Source organism: Scylla paramamosain, chromosome 25 (genome assembly GCF_035594125.1).
Source record: "Scylla paramamosain isolate STU-SP2022 chromosome 25, ASM3559412v1, whole genome shotgun sequence".
Taxonomy (NCBI): domain Eukaryota; kingdom Metazoa; phylum Arthropoda; class Malacostraca; order Decapoda; family Portunidae; genus Scylla; species Scylla paramamosain.
The window spans coordinates 3475001-3496035 of NC_087175.1; the positions used below are offsets into that span (position 1 = coordinate 3475001).

Consider the following 21035-nt stretch of genomic DNA (forward strand, 5'->3'; position numbering starts at 1 on the left):
TTCGCCCACCTCTACACCCGCTGGTTCTGCTTTCACCTCCTCCTTCCCCACCACCATTTCCCCAGTCACTCCACTTCAGGATCTTTCAATTAGCTTCCCCCCGCCTGTCCTTCACCTAATCCCGAAGGAGAAGGTGAAGGAGGAGGAGGCAGTGAGGATTAAGTTACAGCGCCCTCCCCTCGCCTCTCATCTCCCTTTCCTGGAGCTTGATGAAGGAGTTTTTGCCTTCAAGGACACGCCAGATGAGCTCCTTCGCATCCTTCAGGGCTCCACAGGACACAGGGATACCCAAGGGCACGAGGACATCCTAAACCCGAATCCTATAATCTTCCCAAGACCTCAGACAGAAAAAGACGCCAGCTTACAGACACAAGCACACATCCACACGCCCACCCACGCCCCTCGCACCTCCACGGCCGCGTCCTTCCCGCCCGTGGACATATCCTTTCAAGGAGTCCCGGCAGTCAAGATACACGAGGTCTACCTGACGGAGGGAGAGAAAGAGGTCTTGCTTACAGACACAGACAGAGAGGAGGTCCTACTGACTCAGGATAAGGAGGACATCCTGCTAACACACGATGAAGGAGACGCAGAAGGAGGCACAGGGGAGTTTCCAGACATCCTGACGAAGAATTCACCAAGGGTACCACTCACCATCCCCGGCAGAGTAGAGCCCACACAGGAACCTCTCCAGAATCCTCCTGAAGAAGGCGCAGAAGTGAACACAAAACTTAAAGATGAGGGGACGCCTTGCCCTCATCCTGACGGCCCCACTGAGGCACCTAGGACCCCCACCACCACCCAAGGTCCTCCCCCGCTACTAGGGAGACTTCAGGAGCGTGACCAGAACACCCAGGGACTCATTGCCGCCCTGGGGGACCTCACACACACCCCTGATGTACCGGAGTCATTGATTTACCTAATCGACTCCTCTGAGGACCCTGGGGACGCCCTTACATTTACCCCTGACATCCCTGGGGCCGTGGACACCCTTACACCACCAAGGGCGCCGCAGATCACCCCGACAAGGACGCAGGACACCACCACCACCACCACCACTACTACAATATATATCTCATTCACCCCAAACATCCCATACACTCCAATACCGATCATTAAGCTGTCCCCCATAGTCACCCCTTCACCCACCCCATCACCCCCCCGCCTCACTGCCACCCCCCAGTTACCCCGCCAGCAGGTACAAAGCCAGGGGCAGGAGTGGGTGTGGACTGGAACGGGTGGGGTGAGAGAGGCGCCTATAAGTGGGGGTGTGGGTGGGGGAGTGGGTGGGGAGAGATGGGTGTGGGCGACCAGTCATAGATTCTCCCCCCCACGCTCCCCTCCTGTGTCACCTTCCCTCTCCCCCTCCCCCTCCTCCCCGACTCGCCCCCTCCACCAGTGGTTCCCCAGCCTCCCTCTTCCCCCCACCCTAGCTCCCAGGGGCGTCAGGAAGCAGCCCACGCCCACGCCCTCCTCCATGTACGCCCGCACCAAGGACTCCTACTACAGAAGGATGTATTGGAACTCAGCGGGCAGATCCTTAGGGTGAACACACACACACACACACACACACACACACACACACACATTTAAACATCATCATTATTATCATTTGCCAATCTCAAATTCATACATACATACATACATATATACATACATACATATCATAATCTTATTGGCTGATTATTAATGTATTTTGTGTGTTACTTGATGTTACATAATTCATTCTGGTTATATATTTTTTTTCCGTTTTCTGTGTTTATTGTGTTATTTGTTATATGTGTTATTGTGATTTTTTTTCTTGTTAATGTTTGTTTGATCTAATTTGACTTAATCTGATCTGACGTAACTTGACCTGACCTGAAAACGTTGTACAAATGCCTAAAAATTTCATGGCTTGGGTCGCACACACACACACACACACACACACACACACACACACACACACACACACACACACCGTTATTGTTGTTATGGCTTGTTTGTTTGTTATTGTTATAATCTGTAGTTTAGTTTCTGTACATAGAATAAATGTTTAAAAGATGTTTTTTTTTTTTTGTTTATCCTAATGATATAAACTACTACTACTACTACTACTACTACTGCTACTACTGCTACTACTACTACTACTATGATGCTTTCAGTTATTGCATAGAAAACACACTTAAGGCATGTCATTTTCTGTACCGGACAAAGTTTTAATACCAGAGAAGAACAAGAACAAGAACAAGAACAAGAACAAGAAAGATGGCGATGATGAACCAACTAAGAGCAAGTTTCAATCATCAATACGTTGGCTACTCAATCTCACCCCGCCAAAATTGAATTACACAATCATACACTGCTTTATTTCCCTCCTGCGTTCCCATTCCTCTTTATATTTCCCTCTTCCTCTTCCTATTTCTCCAGCTGATTAGTTATCTTTCGTTTTCTTTCGTCTGCCTTGATTGATAAAGAAAACGATCAGAAAACTACTACTATTATTACTACTTGTTTTGCTTACCTTGTTTCCTCATCTCCTTACGCCTCAGGGAAGAATAGCACCACTTCACTGGTCCTTCAGTCATTATACACACCTCCTGCATGCACTCACGTACGCAGACACACAACAACCACTTATTTCCAGCATAAACACGGAAATATTAACAAGCACTCTGGTATTCCCGCCTCGCTCACTCGCAAGGAAAAACAAATCGTCATCATCAGCAGCAGCTGTTTCGATCTCGATCTTGAAATTAATGTGTTATTTTTCTGCTCATGGCTTCTATAAAGGGAGCATCTGCAGAAAGAAAAGAAAGGAAGTAATGCATCATATAAGCAAACAAACAAATAGTGCCGCCAAACTCTCTCTCTCTCTCTCTCTCTCTCTCTCTCTCTCTCTCTCTGACCGCGATGTTGCGACGCACCTTCCCATTTTAAATCAATCAATCAAACCCCACCCTCACTCTAAGTCCCCACCTTAGTTACTCCAGCCCCACCCTAGCCAGCCCGGCCCTTACCCTATTCACAACACTCCCACCACCACCCTAATCTCCCCCAGCCCTCACCCTACGCACTACAGCTCCCACCACCCTAGTTACTCCCCACCCTTCTTAATATTTCAAATTTTAAAGTATTTTCGTAAGATTCAAGCGTCTACTACTGTTTGTAACACCCTGTAATCCTTAGTAATTCTCTGCAATGGGCTAACAAGGGCGTGTAGTGGTTTAGCACTGGGCAATGATACGGCCAGCTGTGCAATGTATCTAATTTCCTGTGGGAGATGCAGGAATGTTGAAAAAGTAACACAGTTCCCCTTTACAAATTTATAATCCTTTGAAGGAGACGTGAATGGGAGGTATTTATAGAGTGAACTACCCATTGTAAGCAAGTAATGGATCACTGTGAACTTGAGAGAGAGAGAGAGAGAGAGAGAGAGAGAGAGAGAGAGAGAGAGAGAGAGAAAATGTATAGTACAAGAGAATCAGCTGTTTATAGTTGCCAGATGTTCTAAACGTACCCGAATTTAAACCACGAATATTAAACCTCCCTCTATATTACACCTCCGATTAGTGCACTCAGGTAATAGATAATTTATATAGTATTATTTATGGAGGATATGGATAACGGGGTTGTAAGATATAGGGAGATAGAGGATGATATATGAGGGTGCGTTCAGGGTGCTAGTTGGGAGTACCATCGTCTGCTTGGGGGGAGCTGAGAGGGCTGAGTTGCAAGGGGCATTTCATCTGTGCACTGAGTTCTCACCTTCCTCCTCTTCCCTCAGGTGAGCACAGACACAGGTGTAGCCTCGGGGGACTTATAAATGGTGGCTAGGTCATTTGAAGTGGTGTTGAAGTGGTGTTATTATTGTTATTACTACCACTGCTGCTGCTAGTTATTGTTTTCTCTGTTACTACCTATTGTACCATGAATCGTATTTTTCCTCCCCCAGGTGAGTGTTTTAGTGTATTTTTTGGTGTAATTGTGTGTTTTCTAAAAGTGTTTTATGATGTCATGTGTATATTAGCTGTGATGTTGATAAATGAGTATTTGTGTGTGTATGTGTGTGCGTGTATGTACGTGTGTTGTGTTAATGGTAGTTAGCGAGCATATGGTAGTTACTGTGGCTTGTTTCTCCTCTTTGTGTAGCTTTTAACAGGTATCATTGTATTGTTAGTGGCTCGTTAAGTAGTTACGCCCTGTTTGTGTTGTTAGTGTGTATGTGAGGTGTTGTATATTGTAGATTGGTGTATATTCTCCTCACTTTTGCTACTAATACTTAATGATTCTTAGCAGGGTGATAGTAGGTAATTATGTGGTTAGCTAGTTTTCAGTAATTAGGTAAAAAAAAAGGTGTATTGGGTTGTTATGATACTTAGAAATGATAGTTCTTAGGAAATTTTGACTCCAGATTAATGTACATATATCTCTTTTATTTTATTGCAGAAAGGTTTTTTCTATAACCTTTCCTGCAATAAGGAATTTTTCTTTAAATTGAGTGGTGCAGTGGGAGGAAGAGGAGGGGGGGAGGAATACATGAAATTAATCCTTCTCTCAAAAAAAAAGAAAAAAAACTTGGAAATTTTGTAATATAAACTTCAAAAGAAAAGAAGAAAAAAAAAGAAAAAAAGTTAGTAAGGTATTTTGTTAGACTTTTTAAAGGGTGTACAAGCATATGATTCCAAAACACACACACACACACACACACACAGACACACACACACACACACAGATAAACCAGTGATATTGCATGATCCCCAAACAGGTAAGCAGCGTTACAAAAGAATATATTACCTATCAGATACCAGATAACACATGATAAATGAACAGTGGCAGGAGAGAAAAGTGTGAATGCTTATCTGAGAAACACTGACTAACTGAATAAAACCACAGAGAGATACACAGACAGACAGACAGACGGACACTTGCCTAATCAGCTAACAAGAAGAAAACAGAATATTACAAGACACAATTGGGGAAATCCATGTGTTAATCTTTCTGAGAGACAAGGAGGCAGTGATTAGGTGAGGAGAGGGAGACAGAGAGAGAGAGAGAGAGGGACAGAGAAGCAGGTGTGTTGAATGGAAGGAGGAGGAGGAGGAGGAGCAGGAGCAGGAGTGGGTTGTTGCCTCCCTCCCCTCCCTGCCTCCCTTAGCCAAACAAACACTCCTGCAGGATATACTGTTCACCCATACCAGTGTTTATTGTTTTGGGTGATGGAGGTGGTATCCTGTGTTAGTGGTGGTGGTGGTGGTGCTGCTGCTGCTTGGGGAGAGAGAGAGAGAGAGAGAGAGAGAGAGAGAGAGAGAGAGAGAGAGAGAGAGAGAGAGAGAGAGATGCAATTATAGTTACTACCTGCTTTTGTGAGATATCTTAATGAGGTTGGGTTTGTAAAGAGAGAAACAAGAAGACAGACAGACAGACAGAAAGGGAGAGAAAAGATGAGGGATAAAGAAATATTCATATGAAAGGAGAGAAAAGGAAGAAGGAAAGAATGAATGAAGGAAATAGTAATTCAGTAGATGACAGGAGGAAGAAAAAAAGGAAATATGAGAGAGAGAGAGAGAGAGAGAGAGAGAGAGAGAGAGAGAGAGAGAGAGAGAGAGAGAGAGAGAGAGAGAGATTATTATTATCATGACCTTGCCTTCTTACTCCTTTCTCTCTTAAAGATAACTGTGCAAGGTCAGCTGAGAGAAAGAGAGAGAGAGAGAGAGAGAGAGAGAGAGAGAGAGAGAGAGAGAGAGAGATGAATTTATTTACTTCTCAACAACTGGGTCATATGGTACATGGCAGAGAGAGAGAGAGAGAGATGAGCTAAGGGAATTCCTGTAGTGTCTTGATAACATGGTAGAGAATATAATTGTCTTATTTTTCACCAAACTTGACTCAAAGCTTAGAAACATCACTAGGTTACATAAGGAAGTAGCTGTACCCTAGATATACACCATAGAACCTTAAAAAAAAAAAATAATAATAATAATCTCTGAAACACAAATCTTAAATAAACGAAAAAAAAATGTATGCATCGTTATAATGTTTTTATTTATTCACGTCAGTAAATGTCGGCATATTGCGTCATGGAACCTTGAAAAGAGAGCTGAAATACAATACTTTTAAATACACACACAAATAAATACACAATACACAATTATATTAACCCTTTCACTCATCTGGTACACCTTCCCTTAATCACTAATATATTCTGGACACCCTTATTTGCTCTATAGCCATTTCCAATCTACAAACTGGGTAGAAAACTGCAAAACCTACTCTTTTTAAGCCCCTTCTTTCCTGTAAATGCTTATAAAAAAAAACTCACACATTACTTCTGGCACTGCTAATCACTTCATATCACAGTGGAAGGGTTAAAATATACACTGATATCTATACACAAAATATAAATAATCAAAAGACTTTGCTGTGAATTGACTTGTTTATATTCCCCCAAGAGATTCCTGCTCACAACAAATAGAGTGCAAGTGAAGTGTTGAAACCGTTAGCAGCCAGCACACCACCCCAGGGCACTGCAGAGCGGGGAGAGAGAGAGAGGGAGAGAGAGAGAGTTAAGGGAGTAAAGATATGAAGGAAATGAAAGTAAGGAGGAGGAGAAATAGAGATATGAAGGGAGAGGAGGAAACTGAGGAGAGATAAAGATATGAAGGGAGATTAATGAAAGTAAAGAGGAAAAGAAATACAGATGTGAAGGAAAGAAGAGGAATGAAGAGATAAATAAAAGGAAGGAGGAAGAGAAATACAGACATGAAGGGAGAGAAGGAAGAGGAATGAAGAGATAAATGAAAGGAAGGAGGGAGAGAAGTACAGATATAAAGGGAGAGAAGGAAGAGAAATGAAGAGATAAATGAAAGGAAGGAAGGAAAGAAAGAAATGATAATTGAGTAGATAGGTAGAGATTAAGTTAAGTTAGTTTTACATCATTATTGTCCACTTTTATGACTGACCTACATTAGTATCGTCAGTTAGGTTTGGTTATCATTGTTTTCTGCATACCAGGACTGACAACCATCATCATTTAGGTTAGGTTAGGTTTGGTTAGGTTTGCTATTTTATTTATTAAGGGTGACTGGTGGAGATAAGTTAGGTTAGGTTAAGTTAGGTTAGGATTACTATTTTTACTTATTTTTTTATATTTTTTTTTTTACATTATTTTTAATTTTTTACTTTTTATTTATTTATTTTATTCTATTTTACTAGTGGAGATATGTATCAGCACGGTGTTAATAAGTTGTGTCCTCAGCTGTACACTCAATATTTTGCTGTATAAGGCAGTTGGAGAGTTAAATAAGTTTTAGATATGTTGTTGTTTACTTTTTTAAATCAACAAATAGAATGTTGTGTATGATTATTTACTGGAATGGGCTTCTGTTAGATACTTAAAAAAAAAAATGTTGTACTTTATTAAGTAATCATAGACAGTTAGTGCAGATAATTAGGTGCTTACAGATGCAAAAAATGATCATCACTAAACCAAAATGAAAAAAATAAAAAGAAAAACGATGAATTTATAGATACTTCAGCAGGTGGTGTGTAAGCTATATAATTTATCATCACTTTTTTTATGACTTTTTTCCACTTGGTTTTATTAATATGAATTAGAATGAAAGGGAGAGAGGGAGTAGCATTTTAGAGGTAGCAAACTAGGGAAATATGCAAAAAGTTAATTTTACAGGTAACATTTCAGCAGGTAATATGTATGTAGGTAAGTTATTACATTCATTACTATTTACATCATACATTTTTCACCTGGGTTTATTAGTATGAATTAGGACAATATTTGAGAAAAGGTAATTTTACAGGTAACGTTTCAACAGGTGATAATCTAAACATTTATCACTGTTTTTCATCATACTTTTTTTTTAACCTGGATTTATTAACCCTTTCACTGCATTACAAAACAATGAACACCACCAAAAATAATGCATGAAATCTTTATAAGCATCTACAATAAAGAATGGGATTAAAAAGAACAGATTTCACAATTTCTACCCAGTTTAAAGATTAGAGGTGGCTGTAGAACAAGTAAAGATTTTTTTTTATATAGGAGGGGCACCAGCCAAGGGCAACAATATTATAATAAAAAAAAAAAGGACCCACTAAGATGCAAATCCTCAGAGTCAAAAAACAGCTGTCAAAAATTAAAGGATAAGTGTCTTGAAACGAATGTCTCAGAGCGATTAACAATTAAGAAAAGGTGTACCAAATAGCAGGCAAAGGGTTAACATTTAGTAGGACAGGAGGAAGAGAGAGAGAGAGAGAGAGAGAGAGAGAGAGAGAGAGAGAGAGAGAGAGAGAGAGAGAGAGAGAGAGAGAGAGAGAGAGAAAGTAGCATATTATTAAGGGCATAGCTTTGATTAATGAAGAGGAGTGCTGTAGCTAACAATCTTTTAAAATATTCCCCTTACTGTCATTTTTTTATGGTGTAGTAATGTGTTGCTTGTCACTTCACCCATCATCCCTCTGACAGCTGATGACCAACGGCTTCCTGTCACCTCAGAGCAGCAAGAATAGCACAACAGGCAGTGGAGATTTGATGCTTGTCAGTCATTCCTCCTCCTGCTGTCAGTGTTGGCTTGAAGTGATGTAGTCTTGATGAACATTAGCATTTTATTAAGAGGGGATGTCAAGGCAGTCAGATGGTAGTGTACATATATCATAACATTTTAATAAGTCATAGGTGAGAGGATGTAAAATTTGATATATACATTGTTTTATTAAGGTATGTCATGGTGGTCAGGTCATAGTGTAAACATGCACCATAATTTATAAAGTCAGAAAAGGCTGTAATAGTGAATTTATGGTGTGAATTAAGTAAGAAAAGCATCATATTAGTTTGTAGTGTAAACATGCACTACAATTTATAAAGTCAGAAGAGGCTGTAATAGTTAATTTATGGCATGAATTAAGTAAGAAAAGAGATCATATTAGTCCAATTGTAGTGTAAACATGTACCACAACAATTTATAAAGCCATAAAAGTCAAATTATGGTGTGAATCAAGCAAGAGAAGACATCATATTAGCAAAATAGTCTAAACATGCACCACATTTTATTAACAACATTTTATTAAGCAGGAGGAGATGCCAGAAAAGTCAAATTATAATATGCATGACAACATTTCATAAAGCAACAGAAGCAGCTGTCAGATTTAAAGTATAATATAAACATGTACACAACATTTTACCAAGCAAGAAAAAAAAAAAGATAGATTTATAGATAATATTTCAACAGGTGTTATGTAAGCTGTAATATTTATCACCATTTTCCATCACATCCTCCCATGGATCAGAATGGAAGAGAGAGAGAGAGAGAGAGAGAGAGAGAGAGAGAGAGAGAGAGAGAGAGAGTAGGAGTGTACAGGTAATGAATGAGGACAGTTTGTGAAAAGGTGATTTTACAGGTAACATTTCAACAGGTGATGTGTGTGTGTGTGTGTGTGTGTGTGTGTGTAAAATCATACAAGTTACAAGACTGAGTAAACACACATACAACATTTCATTAAGCCAAAGGACACACCATATTAGTTTACTCATATTTTTTTCTAGAAACTTACACAACAGCATTTTATTAACCCTTTCAGCACCAGGGACAGTTTCTAAGCTTCACAATATCACTTATTATTTATGAAGAATAAATGGAGACATAATGTTAGTTGATAAATGGATAGAAGTAATATTTTAATGCCTTCACTGTAACAGAATCATAAAGTCAATACACCTTTCTAATAGTACCAGGAGAGAAAGTGAGCTAATATTGCAGCAAGAACGAGGCTATGCTCGTTAGAATATGCTGTAAATTATCACTACATTTTATTAAGGTTAAGGTGTGGCAGTGATATTTTAGTGTTGTCTTGCACCAGTGTGAGGGGAGGCCACACCTGCCAGGATTGATAGGTATACAGTGTGAGGTAGTGCAGTATTACTGTGACCTCTCTCTCTCTTGCTACCTGGTGCTGTGTGCCTCAGTGCTTCCCGGTGCTGTGTGTTTACTAGTGCTGGTGTTTACTAAAGTGTGTAGTGTTGTAGTAGTGCTGTAGTGCTGTTGTAGTGTTGTGTATTAGTTTCTTTCCTTTTATCTACATGTTACTTTACATTTATTTTTTATGTGTGTATTTTTTTTTGGACTTAATTAACTTCCTTGCAGTCTTTTATTGAAGTAATTTCTTGGTTTTTTAAATTCTCATCTTTAGTCCAGTCTCTATTTTTAGCTTTTTCTTAACTTTGCCATAGTCTTTAATTAAACTTATTTCCATAATTATTAATTAGTAATGCTAATAAATTTTGAAGTGCTTTGTCTTTGTACTTAATCTTATTAGTTTTTCATTAATTTGCTATAATATCTCCATTATTTAATTCACAACTGCATTTCTCAATAACCATATCAAACCTTAAATCTGTGTTGTCAAAATCAGCATGAATCAAGGTAACAAAAAAAGAAAAGAAGAAAAGAATAAAAAAAAATTAGAGACACAAAAAAAAACAACATGAAAAGAAACAGAGAGAGAGAAAAAAAAAGAAAAAAACTGCTATGAATCCCCTATCACCTTTGCAGCGAGCGAGACACAGAGTTCCTGGCCATGTCGTCACCCGGCCACACCCGTTTTGCCCGCCGGTTAGCCATGAAGGGCCGCGTCTCATGCTCTGCGGAAAAAGCCAACACCCTAATCACCCCTTATAACATTCCACCCTGTCCGCACCCTGACTGGCCCCTCGCAGCTAACGGCCACTGACTAACTCCATGCGACTAGCTTGCTGTGCTAACTTGATCGGCCTCCTGGTGCTGTCCTGCGGGGCCTCTGTCTGGACCTCCTTTGCTTCCTTACTGCTGCTTTCTTCTGTGTCTCTTGTTGCTTGTGTGTGTGTGTGTGTGTGTGTGTGTGTGTGTGTGTGTGTGTGTGTGTGTGTGTGTGTGTGTGGTGTGTTTTTCTGTGGCATCAAAAAAGGTTATAATATTGTGTGTTTGTGTGTGTAGAGAACGGAGTTTTTTTTATTTGACTTCCTTGTGTTTGTTTGTTTGTTTGTTTTTTGTTCCTCCTTATTCTTTCTTTTATTTTCTCTTTGTGTGTGTGTGTGTGTGTGTGTGTGTGTGTGTGTCTGTGTAGGTCTTTTCTATTTTTTCATGTGTTTATCTTATTTATTGAGAGGGAGGGAGAGAAAGAGAGAGAGAGAGAGAGAGAGAGAGTTTGTTATTGTGTATCATTCCTCAAACTTTTTATATTTTTTTTCTTTATTTGTCTTCTCTCTGTTCATGAATATTCCTGTCTGTGTCCTGGAGTCTGTGATGATGCCTGTGAGACCTGAGTGTGTTTATTTACTTGTGTGTGTCTGTGTGTGTGTGTGTGTGTTCATTGGTGTGTGTGTGTGTGTGTGTGTGTGTGTGTGTGTGTGTGTGTGTCCCATGCATCCCCACATAGCACTTGGTTCTTTTCAATGTTGTTTTATTTATTCCTGACACATAAATAAAGATAATGTACATATTGATAATTTTTTTGTAATATTTTGCAGTTTTAAGTTATTCTATCATCCCTTCAATACAAGAAATAACATTATAAACCAAATATAATCCTCTTTTTGTACTCAGAATAAAATTAAACTAATGCTGTGCTGCTAAAAGGTTGAGAAGATGAGAAGATAAGGAGGCTTTGTAAACTTGAAATAAAATCCCCATGCAACATGCAAAATAAGATTAAACTAATGCCATTTTGCTGAACACTTAAGAAGATTAAGATATTAACGCAAGTAGGCTCTGGTTGAAGTGACATGGGATTTTAAGGTTTTTATGATTCCAGTGATAGATTAATGAGGTTTCTACATTGTTAACAGGAAAAACACTCTTGAGAACCTGGCTAATCATCTCTGTGACCTTTGAAAATAGTTGTATTGAAAGAGAGAGAGAGAGAGAGAGAGAGAGAGAGAGAGAGAGAGAGAGAGAGAGAGAGAGAGAGAGAGAGAGAGAGAGTAAAATATTTTGTGAGACTGTCGGGAGATTAGAGAATGTTAGATTGAGGGAAATCGTTGAACATAATGAAGAAAAAAGTGTAGAATGTTACTCAACTTACAATCTTGATTATACTTGAGAAATAGAAATGAATAAATACTTACTGTTTGTAAATAATTCCTGATGCAAGACTTTTCATTTTCTTACGTATATATTTTTTTTGTTCTGACATGAATTGTAGTGATAATAATAATAACAATAATGATAATAGTAATAATTAGAGTTTCCTGAAGGAATAAAGGAAAAAAAAATAATACAATACAAAATTTGCATGATCATTCTCTGTCATTGTTATCTTCTAGCCAGTAACTGTAAGTGCATGAATTTTGATGCATTTTACAGTGAATGACAATAATTTATAGTACTGAATGGTATGTGTGGGTCTGTATGTGTATATACGTATGTACTGTATATTGTTTAGTCATGCTGTGTTTGATGTGCATGTGCTTCAGTGTTATGCTGTTATTCACACTGTTCTATTGCATTTTTATCAGTGTATGGCTGTTTGTTATTCCTGTTGCTGTTACACTGTATTAACCCTTTAAATTCAGGGGCTGTCCTGTGCTCCCGTTCAGACTGAGAGTTCTTGATTTAACTAAGCCTCACAAGCGCTGTCTTTAAACCATTGAGGCGTGTGTTGTGTCAGGAAAATATATTGATGTAAGAGTGTCTAGTTTCATATGACATCAAGTTAAAATGGACTAAGTTAGCCGTTTCACTGCCATAAGCAATAATTCACAACACGAGAAATGATGAATGAAGGATTTGAGAAAATATTTTGGTCCAAGAGTGACTAGTTTCATACAATATCAAGTTGGAATAGAGTAAATTATCTTTTTCACTGCTGTAAGCAATAAATGGAGAGTTTACAATCATTCACAAGAATGAAGGTGATAAAAAGAATAGATTTTGCAATTTCTAGGCCACACAGTGTTTGCATGTGGTTGTGAAACTAGAAAGAGTCTCAAAGTAATCATCCACAAGAAAGAAGGTGATAAAAAGAATAGATTTTGCAAGTTTTAGGCCATACAGTTTTTGTATGTGGCTGTGGAACTATCAAAAGAGCCTCAAAGTGGTTAGGAGTGGAGGAGTAATGTGCTAGTGGAGACCAGTGGAAGTATTAATTTCTGATAAACCACCTGGATTTCAAGGGTTAGTGTTGTATTGCACTGTGTTGTGTCTGTGTTGCCTCTCTGCCTGTGCTTGACTTGGTGTGAATGCAGGGAAGTGAACATTGATTGACCTGTATTGGTTTCTTGAAGGTTATTCCCATTAATGTTGGAAAATAAATAAGGTAAATGATTTTATTCTGTTACCTTTTGTGTGTGTAAAATTTTATACTCTGGTTGGTGGAGTTGTGAAAGGATGATTCTTTTTAAAATTTTTGTTGTGTTCACTTTCCGTATTCAAACCGTTGCTTGGCTTCTATTAATAAGCACGTTAAGCATTTTCGTAGTTTAATATTTTGTTAGATGTGAATAAATTGCCTTGAATAATTTATCAAGATTACATGTGAAGTAACAGTAATGATAAGTAGAGATACTGTAGGTGTGAATACTTCTGTGATTTGATATGGTGAGATATGCAGTAATAATAATAACTTAAGGAGCCTTGATAAGATAAGCACTGGTAGGTGTAAGTTGTCTAATATAATCTGATATACTTGAGATATGCATACCTGGAATAATCTTCAATCTGGTGTTCATGATAAAGAAAACTTGACCTCACAAATATAGCATGACAAAACAGTCACCTTAACGTATAAAAATAATGATAAAACAACTCACTGGGACAAACCTAGCAATTATAAACAAAAAACTATATAAAAAAAAAAATGTATATATCTAAGCCTGTCTAACGATGGTGGTGGTGGTGGTGGTGGCGGGGGGTAGGATGAGTTCCAGCCAGTGTGTGTTGGGCATTGACATCGGCACCACCTCAGTGAAATGCTGCCTGGTGGATGTTGCGTCCAAGGAGGTGCTGTCCAGCCAGAAGAAGGACACCTGCTCAAATGTGCCAAGCGAGCTGGGTGAGTGAGGCCTGAGTGTTGCTGGGTGTTGTGTTCCGCAGGTCATGACAGGAGGAGGCTGGGTGGGTGAGGGGATTCTGAAGGTGCTGGTTACTTGAGTTTATTTATCTATATTTATTTATTTTTTATTTATTTATTTATTTTATTTTTTTTTTTTTTTTTCTTATTTCACAGGGCAGGATAGGATGGGTAAGGGAATTTTGAAGTTTTTTTCTTTTTATTGTTATTTCACTGGATGAGACAAGATGGGTCAGTGAAATTTGAAGGTGCTAGATACTGTAAAAAGATATTGCTTAGCTAGAAATACACTTACAATATCCTGAACAAATTGGATAGGTAAATACATGTCTGTTTTCTGAGTTATGGTAGAATGAGATAGAACAGGTGAGAGAGTGATGAAGATACTGCTCATTATAAAGCCTTACTTGGCAGGGACGGGGGGTAACAAGCAGGACGTGCCCCGCATCCTGTCGGCGCTGCAGATGTGTGTGTCTCGCCTGCCGCGGGAGATGCTGCGGAAGGTGGTGCGGGTGGGGGTGTGCGGCCAGATGCATGGGTGTATGCTGTGGAAGCAGGGTCAGGCGTGGGAGCAGAAGCCAGACTCTGACAGGTGTGTGTGTGGTTTGGAGGTTGATGGTGTGTGTTCATGTATGTAAATCTCTCTCTCTCTCTCTCTCTCTCTCTCTCTCTCTCTCTCTCTCTCTCTCTCTCTCTCTCTCTCTCTCTCTCTCTCTCTCTCTCTCTCTCTCTCTCTCTCTCTCTCTCTCTCTCTCTCTCTCTCTCTCTCTCTCTCATAAAACTTGTGTGTAAGAAATGTTTGGTGTTTTTGAGTGTTCAGTGTAAATCTCTCTCTCTCTCTCTCTCTCTCTCTCTCTCTCTCTCTCTCTCTCTCTTTTATTATTAGTTTTTTCTATTTTCATATGCTGTGTTAGGTGTTTATATAGTGGTGCTTGATTGTATAATTGTATTTTTTAAGCTGTCCTGAAAATTTTAAGCTCTACCATGTCCAAATTAGGAGCTTTGAATATATTATAGTGGTGCTAGAAGGTGTAATTGTATTTTTTAAGCTTCATGTTGAAAGTTTTAAGCCTCAGTCATCCAAAAAATTAGGAGTTTCAAATAAATTTTTCTCTTACTGGGTTCAGTGAAGATGGAGGTGATGGAGGTTTAAAAATATAATATGCTACAATACCACTATAAATTATACTTGTTATTATCATTGCTATCATTATATATATTGTTTTTTTTTATTTATTTATTTTTTGTTGAATAATTATGCCAGATTAACTTTTCCTTTGTTAGTTTTGGTGAAGATGCAGGTGATAGAGGTTTAGAAATATAACAAGGTTTAAAAATATAACATGCTACAATACCACTATAAATGATGCTATTCTGTTATCATTACTCTCATTATAAACTTCTTTTTTGTATAATTATGCAAAATCAAGTCAGCCAGTATATTAAATTACACAAGCAGGTGCCGGGGTCAGTGTCTAACCCCTGAATTTGGTAGGTAGCCTTTTTTGTAATCTTGTCTCTGGTAAATTTATATGGATTTATTCACTTTCATGGCCACTCTCCGGAAATGAATGAGTTGTGTATTGAGTCTCATAAAAATAATCACCTTAACCCTTTCCCTTTTATTTGCCACATCTTTTATTCATCTTTAACCATTATGATGCCTTCCTTCTTGTTCTTCACCCACCTCTAAACATCAAACTGTATAGGAATTGTAATATTTAGTATCTAATCACCTTCTTTCTTAACAATGCTCAAAAATATTTCATACATTGTTTTTTTTGTGTTGTCAGTCATTGCATATCACAGTGAAAGGGTTAAAAAATGTCTAGTTTCATGAAATTCTGATATGCAATGGACTGTTTTAATAAGAGGTTACCGTAGACTGTTAGTGTTGATAAGGCTGAGAGCTGCATGGCTAGACTTACCAGGGACTTTAGCGTGCCAATTTACCCCATCAGAGTGGTGTGTGGCTGTGTGGGGCTTGCAGGCTAAGGTAACGTTCACCACAGGGTTTGTCAGTCACTTGTTGCTTCCCTCATCTCCTCTCCAAGTCTCTGGCCTGCATTCAGAAACACTGCTCTCCCACCACGACTTTTCAAAGGCCACAAAGATGATTAGCAAGGTTCTCAAGGGTTTTTCTCATGTTGATAATGTAGATATTTTATTAATCTGTCACTAGAACCATAAGAATCCTTAAAGACTTGTGTAACTTCAACTAGAGATTTTTAAAAGTAATCCCAAGGGTTTTCTCATGTAAATACTGTAGAAATCTTGTTAATTTGTCAGTAGATCCATAAATATCCTTAGAAACTTATATGACTTTAACTACAGGCTTTTAAAAGTAACCTAAAGAGTGTTTCTCATGATAATAATAATGTAGAACTCTTGTTAATCTCTCACTAGAAAAATAAAATCACTCTTAAAAACCAGTGTAACTTCAACTAGAGGCTTTTAAAAGTGATCGAGGTTCGGACAGAAGTGTTTCAGAATGTTGTGCTTGGTGAGGGACTGTGTGGTAATCTTGATGAAATTGAAATGCTCTCAGGTTTCTATCTAACCCCAGCTGATTGAGTGTGTGGGTTCCCTTGCTGTGTTGTGGTGTGCTTCATTGTGTATTCATGGGTGTCTGCAGCCTTGTATTGGGAGTGGCAGTGAGGCAGAGGGTGGTGGTTGTAAGGTGGTGTTGTGAGTGGTGTTTTGAAGGTTGGAGGTTGTGATATTAATCCTCAAAGTGTTTTTTTTTCTTTCTTTTTTATGATTTTTTTTTTTTTATTTATGTTATTTATTTGTTTTGTTTTTTAATGTTTTACTTATTTCATGTTTTTTTTTTCTTAATTATGTTTCGTTTATTTATGTTAGCCTGTATCGAAAAATTATTCAGAGCAGAGATTGGTAATCACAATAAAAATACATGATACAAATAATAAATAGCTATGGTAAAGTGTGTTTTAATACATTATTACTGTTTTTGTTTTTATTTTTGTTTGCTTGCAGCTTCTGTTGCCAAAAAAATAAAAAATAAAAATTTTAATACTGCAAAACTTACTTCAAAGTGTGTTCCCTGCAGTACTGTGATATCTGTGAACCTGTATTTTCTGAGTGTGCTGCTTCTTATTGGCAAAACTATAAAGAAAATAACACTTGAGATTGTAAGATTTATCTGCAACTTTGTTTTCCCCCTCAACATTTTGTGTGGCGGTGTATTTGTACTTTTTTCTGATTTTGTACTTTTTTTTCTGAGTTTGTACTTTTCCGAGTGTGCCGCTTCTTATCGGCAGAACTACGAAGAAAACAACACTTGAGATTGTAAGATTTATCTGCAAGTTTATTTTCCCTTCAGCATTTTGTGTGATGGTGCTTTTGTACTTAACATTACCTGTGACGGTACTTTTGTGTCTGGGATTGTACTTGTGTGCTCTTGCAACGTGTGTGGGTGAAGAGTGAGGAAACTGTGGAGACTGAGTGTGGAGGGTGAAGGGTGTGGAAGAGGGGGAGAGATTCACAAGCTGTCCAGCTCCATAACGGAAAATAAGGGCTTTAGACAAGACTGTGGTGGTGATGGTATTATTACAGCATGTTTGGACTTATTTCTTTGAGTGGCAGCTAATATAAAGTCAAATATCACTAGAATTATAAAGACACTATAAAAATCCATAAAACTTTCCACTAGAACCTTTTAAAAACACTCCAGACTTTCAAATTTCCAAAAAAAGTAGGAATATTGAAGTTCACCATTGAAATCTCTAATACTTTCCATCTTTTATAAAGCATTCCAGATTATCAAATTCTCAAAAAGTATAAGAATATTACCCTTTACCATTAAAATCTCTAATACTTTCAACTAAACATTATAAAAGCATTCCAGATTATCACATATATTGAGCTTCACCTGATGGCCTCACCTGTGCCGTCCTTCCCCAGGTTTACCTTTAACGAGGTGAGCAACCTGTACACCTGGCAGGACAGCAGGTGCAGCCAGGAGTTCCTCTCGTCGCTGCCAGTGCCGGAGTCCCACATCGCCATCTCCTCTGGTTACGGCTGTGCCACGTTGCTCTGGTTCTCCAAACACAAGCCAGACCACCTCACCAAGTATGTTTTCTTTGTTTTTCTTTGTGTTGCATTTTTGTTTTTCTTTTTTCTGATTTTGCATTTTTCTTTTTTTTTCTTTATTATCTGTTTAGATGATGTCTCTGTTTTCTTTGCTTTTGTCTTTTTTGTTATTTATCCTTTCTTTCTTTGTTTTCTTTTCAATTTCTTTTTTTATTTTCTTTGTTTTTAGATAAACTTTGTGTTTTGCCTTTTCTTATTTCAGGTCTTCAGATTTTTTTTTCTTTTTCTCTTAATTTTTTTCTTCTTTTCAAACTTTTCTTTGTTTTCTTCCACAATTTGTATCTCATATTTTTGTTACCTCCTCCTTCTCCTCCTCCTCCTCTTCTACTTCCTCTTCTTCCTTGTTTTTATCATTATCATCCTCCTTCTCCTTATCCTTCTACTCATCACCTTTACCCTCCTCTACCACCTCCTCCTTGTCTTTATCATCACCCTCCTTCTGCTCCTCCTTCAGGTTTGATCGTGCTGCCACCATCCATGACTTCCTCGTGTGCATGTTGTGTGGCCTGGAGAAGCCTGTCATGTCTGTGCAGAATGCCGCCTCCTGGGGATACCTCAACACTGAAACCAAGGTGTGTGTGTGTGTGTGTGTGTGTGTGTGTGTGTGTGTGTGTGTGTGTGTGTGTGTGTGTGTGTGTGTGTGTTTACCTAGTTGTCATTTACAGGGTCTGGTTTTTTTTTAGTTTGTTGCAATCTTCAATTTGTCTACTCACCTTCTTACCTTCCTTTTTTCTATCTTTCCTTCCTTCCTTCCTTCCTTCCTTCCTTCCTTCCTTCCTTCCTTCCTTCCTTCCTTCCTTCCTTCCTTCCTTCCTTCCTTCCTTCCTTTTTTACACTTCTCTCCTCTTCCTCAATATCCTTCTCTTCTCATTTCCTTCACTCTCTCCCTCTCCATCCCTCCACCCTCTCCCTCCTCCACCCACCCACCCTCCCTCCCTGCCACTATTAACCAGCACTTCCCCGTCAGGAGTGGAACACAGAACTACTGCAGGATGCCGGGCTGCCCCTGGAGTTCCTGCCCAAGGTGGTGGACTCAGGGAAGGAGGCGGGCAAGCTGAAGGTGCACTGGTATGGCATCCCTGCTGGCACTCCTGTCCTTGCATCCCTAGGTGAGTGCCGGGGCTAGAATCTACGGTGCCATTGTAGTTTGAAGGGAGACTAGGAGGGCATGGTGTACGAAGAGTTTGTAAAGTTTGGTAGTGTTGTTAAGTGTTGTTTTAAGAGATTATAAAGGTTGTAAAGGGGTTTTTGTGCTTTGGTGGTGGTGTGGGTTGTGTTTGTGGTTGTGAAGTGTTGTAGAAGATTGGTAAAGGGTTGTAGAATGGTGTAAGAGATTGTTAAAGGATTGTAATGTGCTGGGAAGAATTGTAAAGGATTGGAAAGTGCTGTGTAAAGTAAATGATTCCTAAAGATTTATAAAATACTGTATTGATAAAAGTTGGAAAATACTGGAAGAGATTGTAAAGTTTGTAAAGTGATGGAAGGACTGTGAAATAATGTGACTAACTATAAAAGGTTGTTAAAAAGCTGTAAACACACTATCAGCTTTACAACAATGCAGTAAGACAACCCTTACAACCACTGAAAAAAATCATTGAGTCTACAGAGATATTGTTAAGAGCCTTGTTCACCTGTGTGCCTCCAGGTGACCTCCAGTGCTCCGTGCTTCCACTGCTCACCAAGAACACTCAGGCCATCATCAACATCTCCACCTCTGCCCAGATGTGTTTCAAGATGCCGCAGGTGAGTGGTGGCATCACAGGTGAAGGGCACGAAGGCACCTTAACCCTTTCACTGCGACACGACACAATTAGCAGCACCAGAAGCAATGCGTTATGTCTTTATAAACATCTACAAAAAGTTAGTGATGAAAACGAATAGAGTTTTTGCAATTTCTACTCAGTTTAAAGATTAGACTCAAAGATAAGAATGTAAAATAGAATAATAATAATAATGAAGACAGCTACCTCCTTGCTCTCCCCCCTCCCATAGGACTTCAAGCCATGTAGCAAGCCCCCCAGCAGCCCCAGCCCCATCGAGTACTTCCCATTCTTCAAGTCTTACCTCGCCGTGGCCGCCTCACTCAATGGCGGCAATGTGCTGGCAGCCTTTGTGAGGATGGTGCAGCAGTGGAGCCTGGACCTTGGCTTCTCTGTGCCGCAGTGTGAGTCTGGCTGTCGGAGGGGGAGGTTACTTAATCTTACTTCATCTTTCCTCCCTTTTTACTTCACCTTACCTTCCCTTACCTTACCTTACTTAACTCAGTTTACCTTACCTAACTTAACTTTACCTTACCATGTCTCAGTTCCCCTTTCCTTACCTAATGTTACCATACCACACCATACCATACCTCACTTCACCTCACCATACCTAACCATTCCCCCACAGCAAAGATCTGGCAACGAATTCTTGAGCTTGGCGGAGATGCAGCAAGTGAGTCCAACCTGTTGATTGAGCCCACACTTTTCGGCGAGCGACACTGCCCCCTCCAGACCGCCTCTGTGTCGAATGTGGACCTGGGCAACCTCTCTCTGGGGCAGGTGATGCGGTCCCTGTGCAAAGGCGTCATCACCAACATGCACAGGTAGGGTGGTATATCTCTTGCCTTTAGCTATTCATGGAAAGGAAACAAAAAGAAAAACTTCTTGGAATATATCAGGGAAAAAAGTATGTGAAAAGAAAAAGAAGGAAAAGAAAGAGAAAAATGGCAAAAAGTATGTACAAATAGAGGAGGAAAGGCAAAGAATAAGAAGATTAGAGGATTAGGTGTTAAGTGATGCAGTGTTGTTTACATAGCCATTTAATTGTTCCTTGTTTTTGAGCCTAACTTAACCCAAACCAAACCAAACCAAACCTAACCTAACCTAACCTAACCTAACCTA

The 21035-nt window shown here is 39.1% G+C and overlaps 2 protein-coding genes across 3 annotated transcripts in view; both read left to right on the forward strand.

Annotated features, from left to right (window-relative positions):
* The window catches only part of LOC135113000 (mucin-2-like), a 5850-nt gene extending 4301 nt beyond the window's left edge, over window positions 1-1549 (forward strand). The window contains exon 3 of the mRNA XM_064027919.1: window positions 1-1549. This exon is cut by the window's left edge and continues 1825 nt beyond it. Coding sequence (XP_063883989.1) covers window positions 1-1549 — 1549 coding nt within the window.
* A 2071-nt stretch (window positions 1550-3620) lies between these two features.
* The window catches only part of LOC135113100 (sedoheptulokinase-like), a 30117-nt gene continuing 12702 nt past the window's right edge, over window positions 3621-21035 (forward strand). The window contains exons 1-10 of one of the 2 annotated variants that reach the window (XM_064028138.1): window positions 3621-3766; window positions 10548-10607; window positions 13886-14022; window positions 14455-14632; window positions 17965-18132; window positions 18608-18725; window positions 19121-19262; window positions 19799-19896; window positions 20146-20317; window positions 20542-20737. In XM_064028138.1, coding sequence (XP_063884208.1) covers window positions 3636-3766; window positions 10548-10607; window positions 13886-14022; window positions 14455-14632; window positions 17965-18132; window positions 18608-18725; window positions 19121-19262; window positions 19799-19896; window positions 20146-20317; window positions 20542-20737 — 1400 coding nt within the window. In that variant the 5' untranslated portion in view covers window positions 3621-3635. The remainder of the gene's footprint in view (window positions 3767-10547; window positions 10608-13885; window positions 14023-14454; window positions 14633-17964; window positions 18133-18607; window positions 18726-19120; window positions 19263-19798; window positions 19897-20145; window positions 20318-20541; window positions 20738-21035) is intronic. The other variant, XM_064028139.1, reaches the window with a different exon arrangement.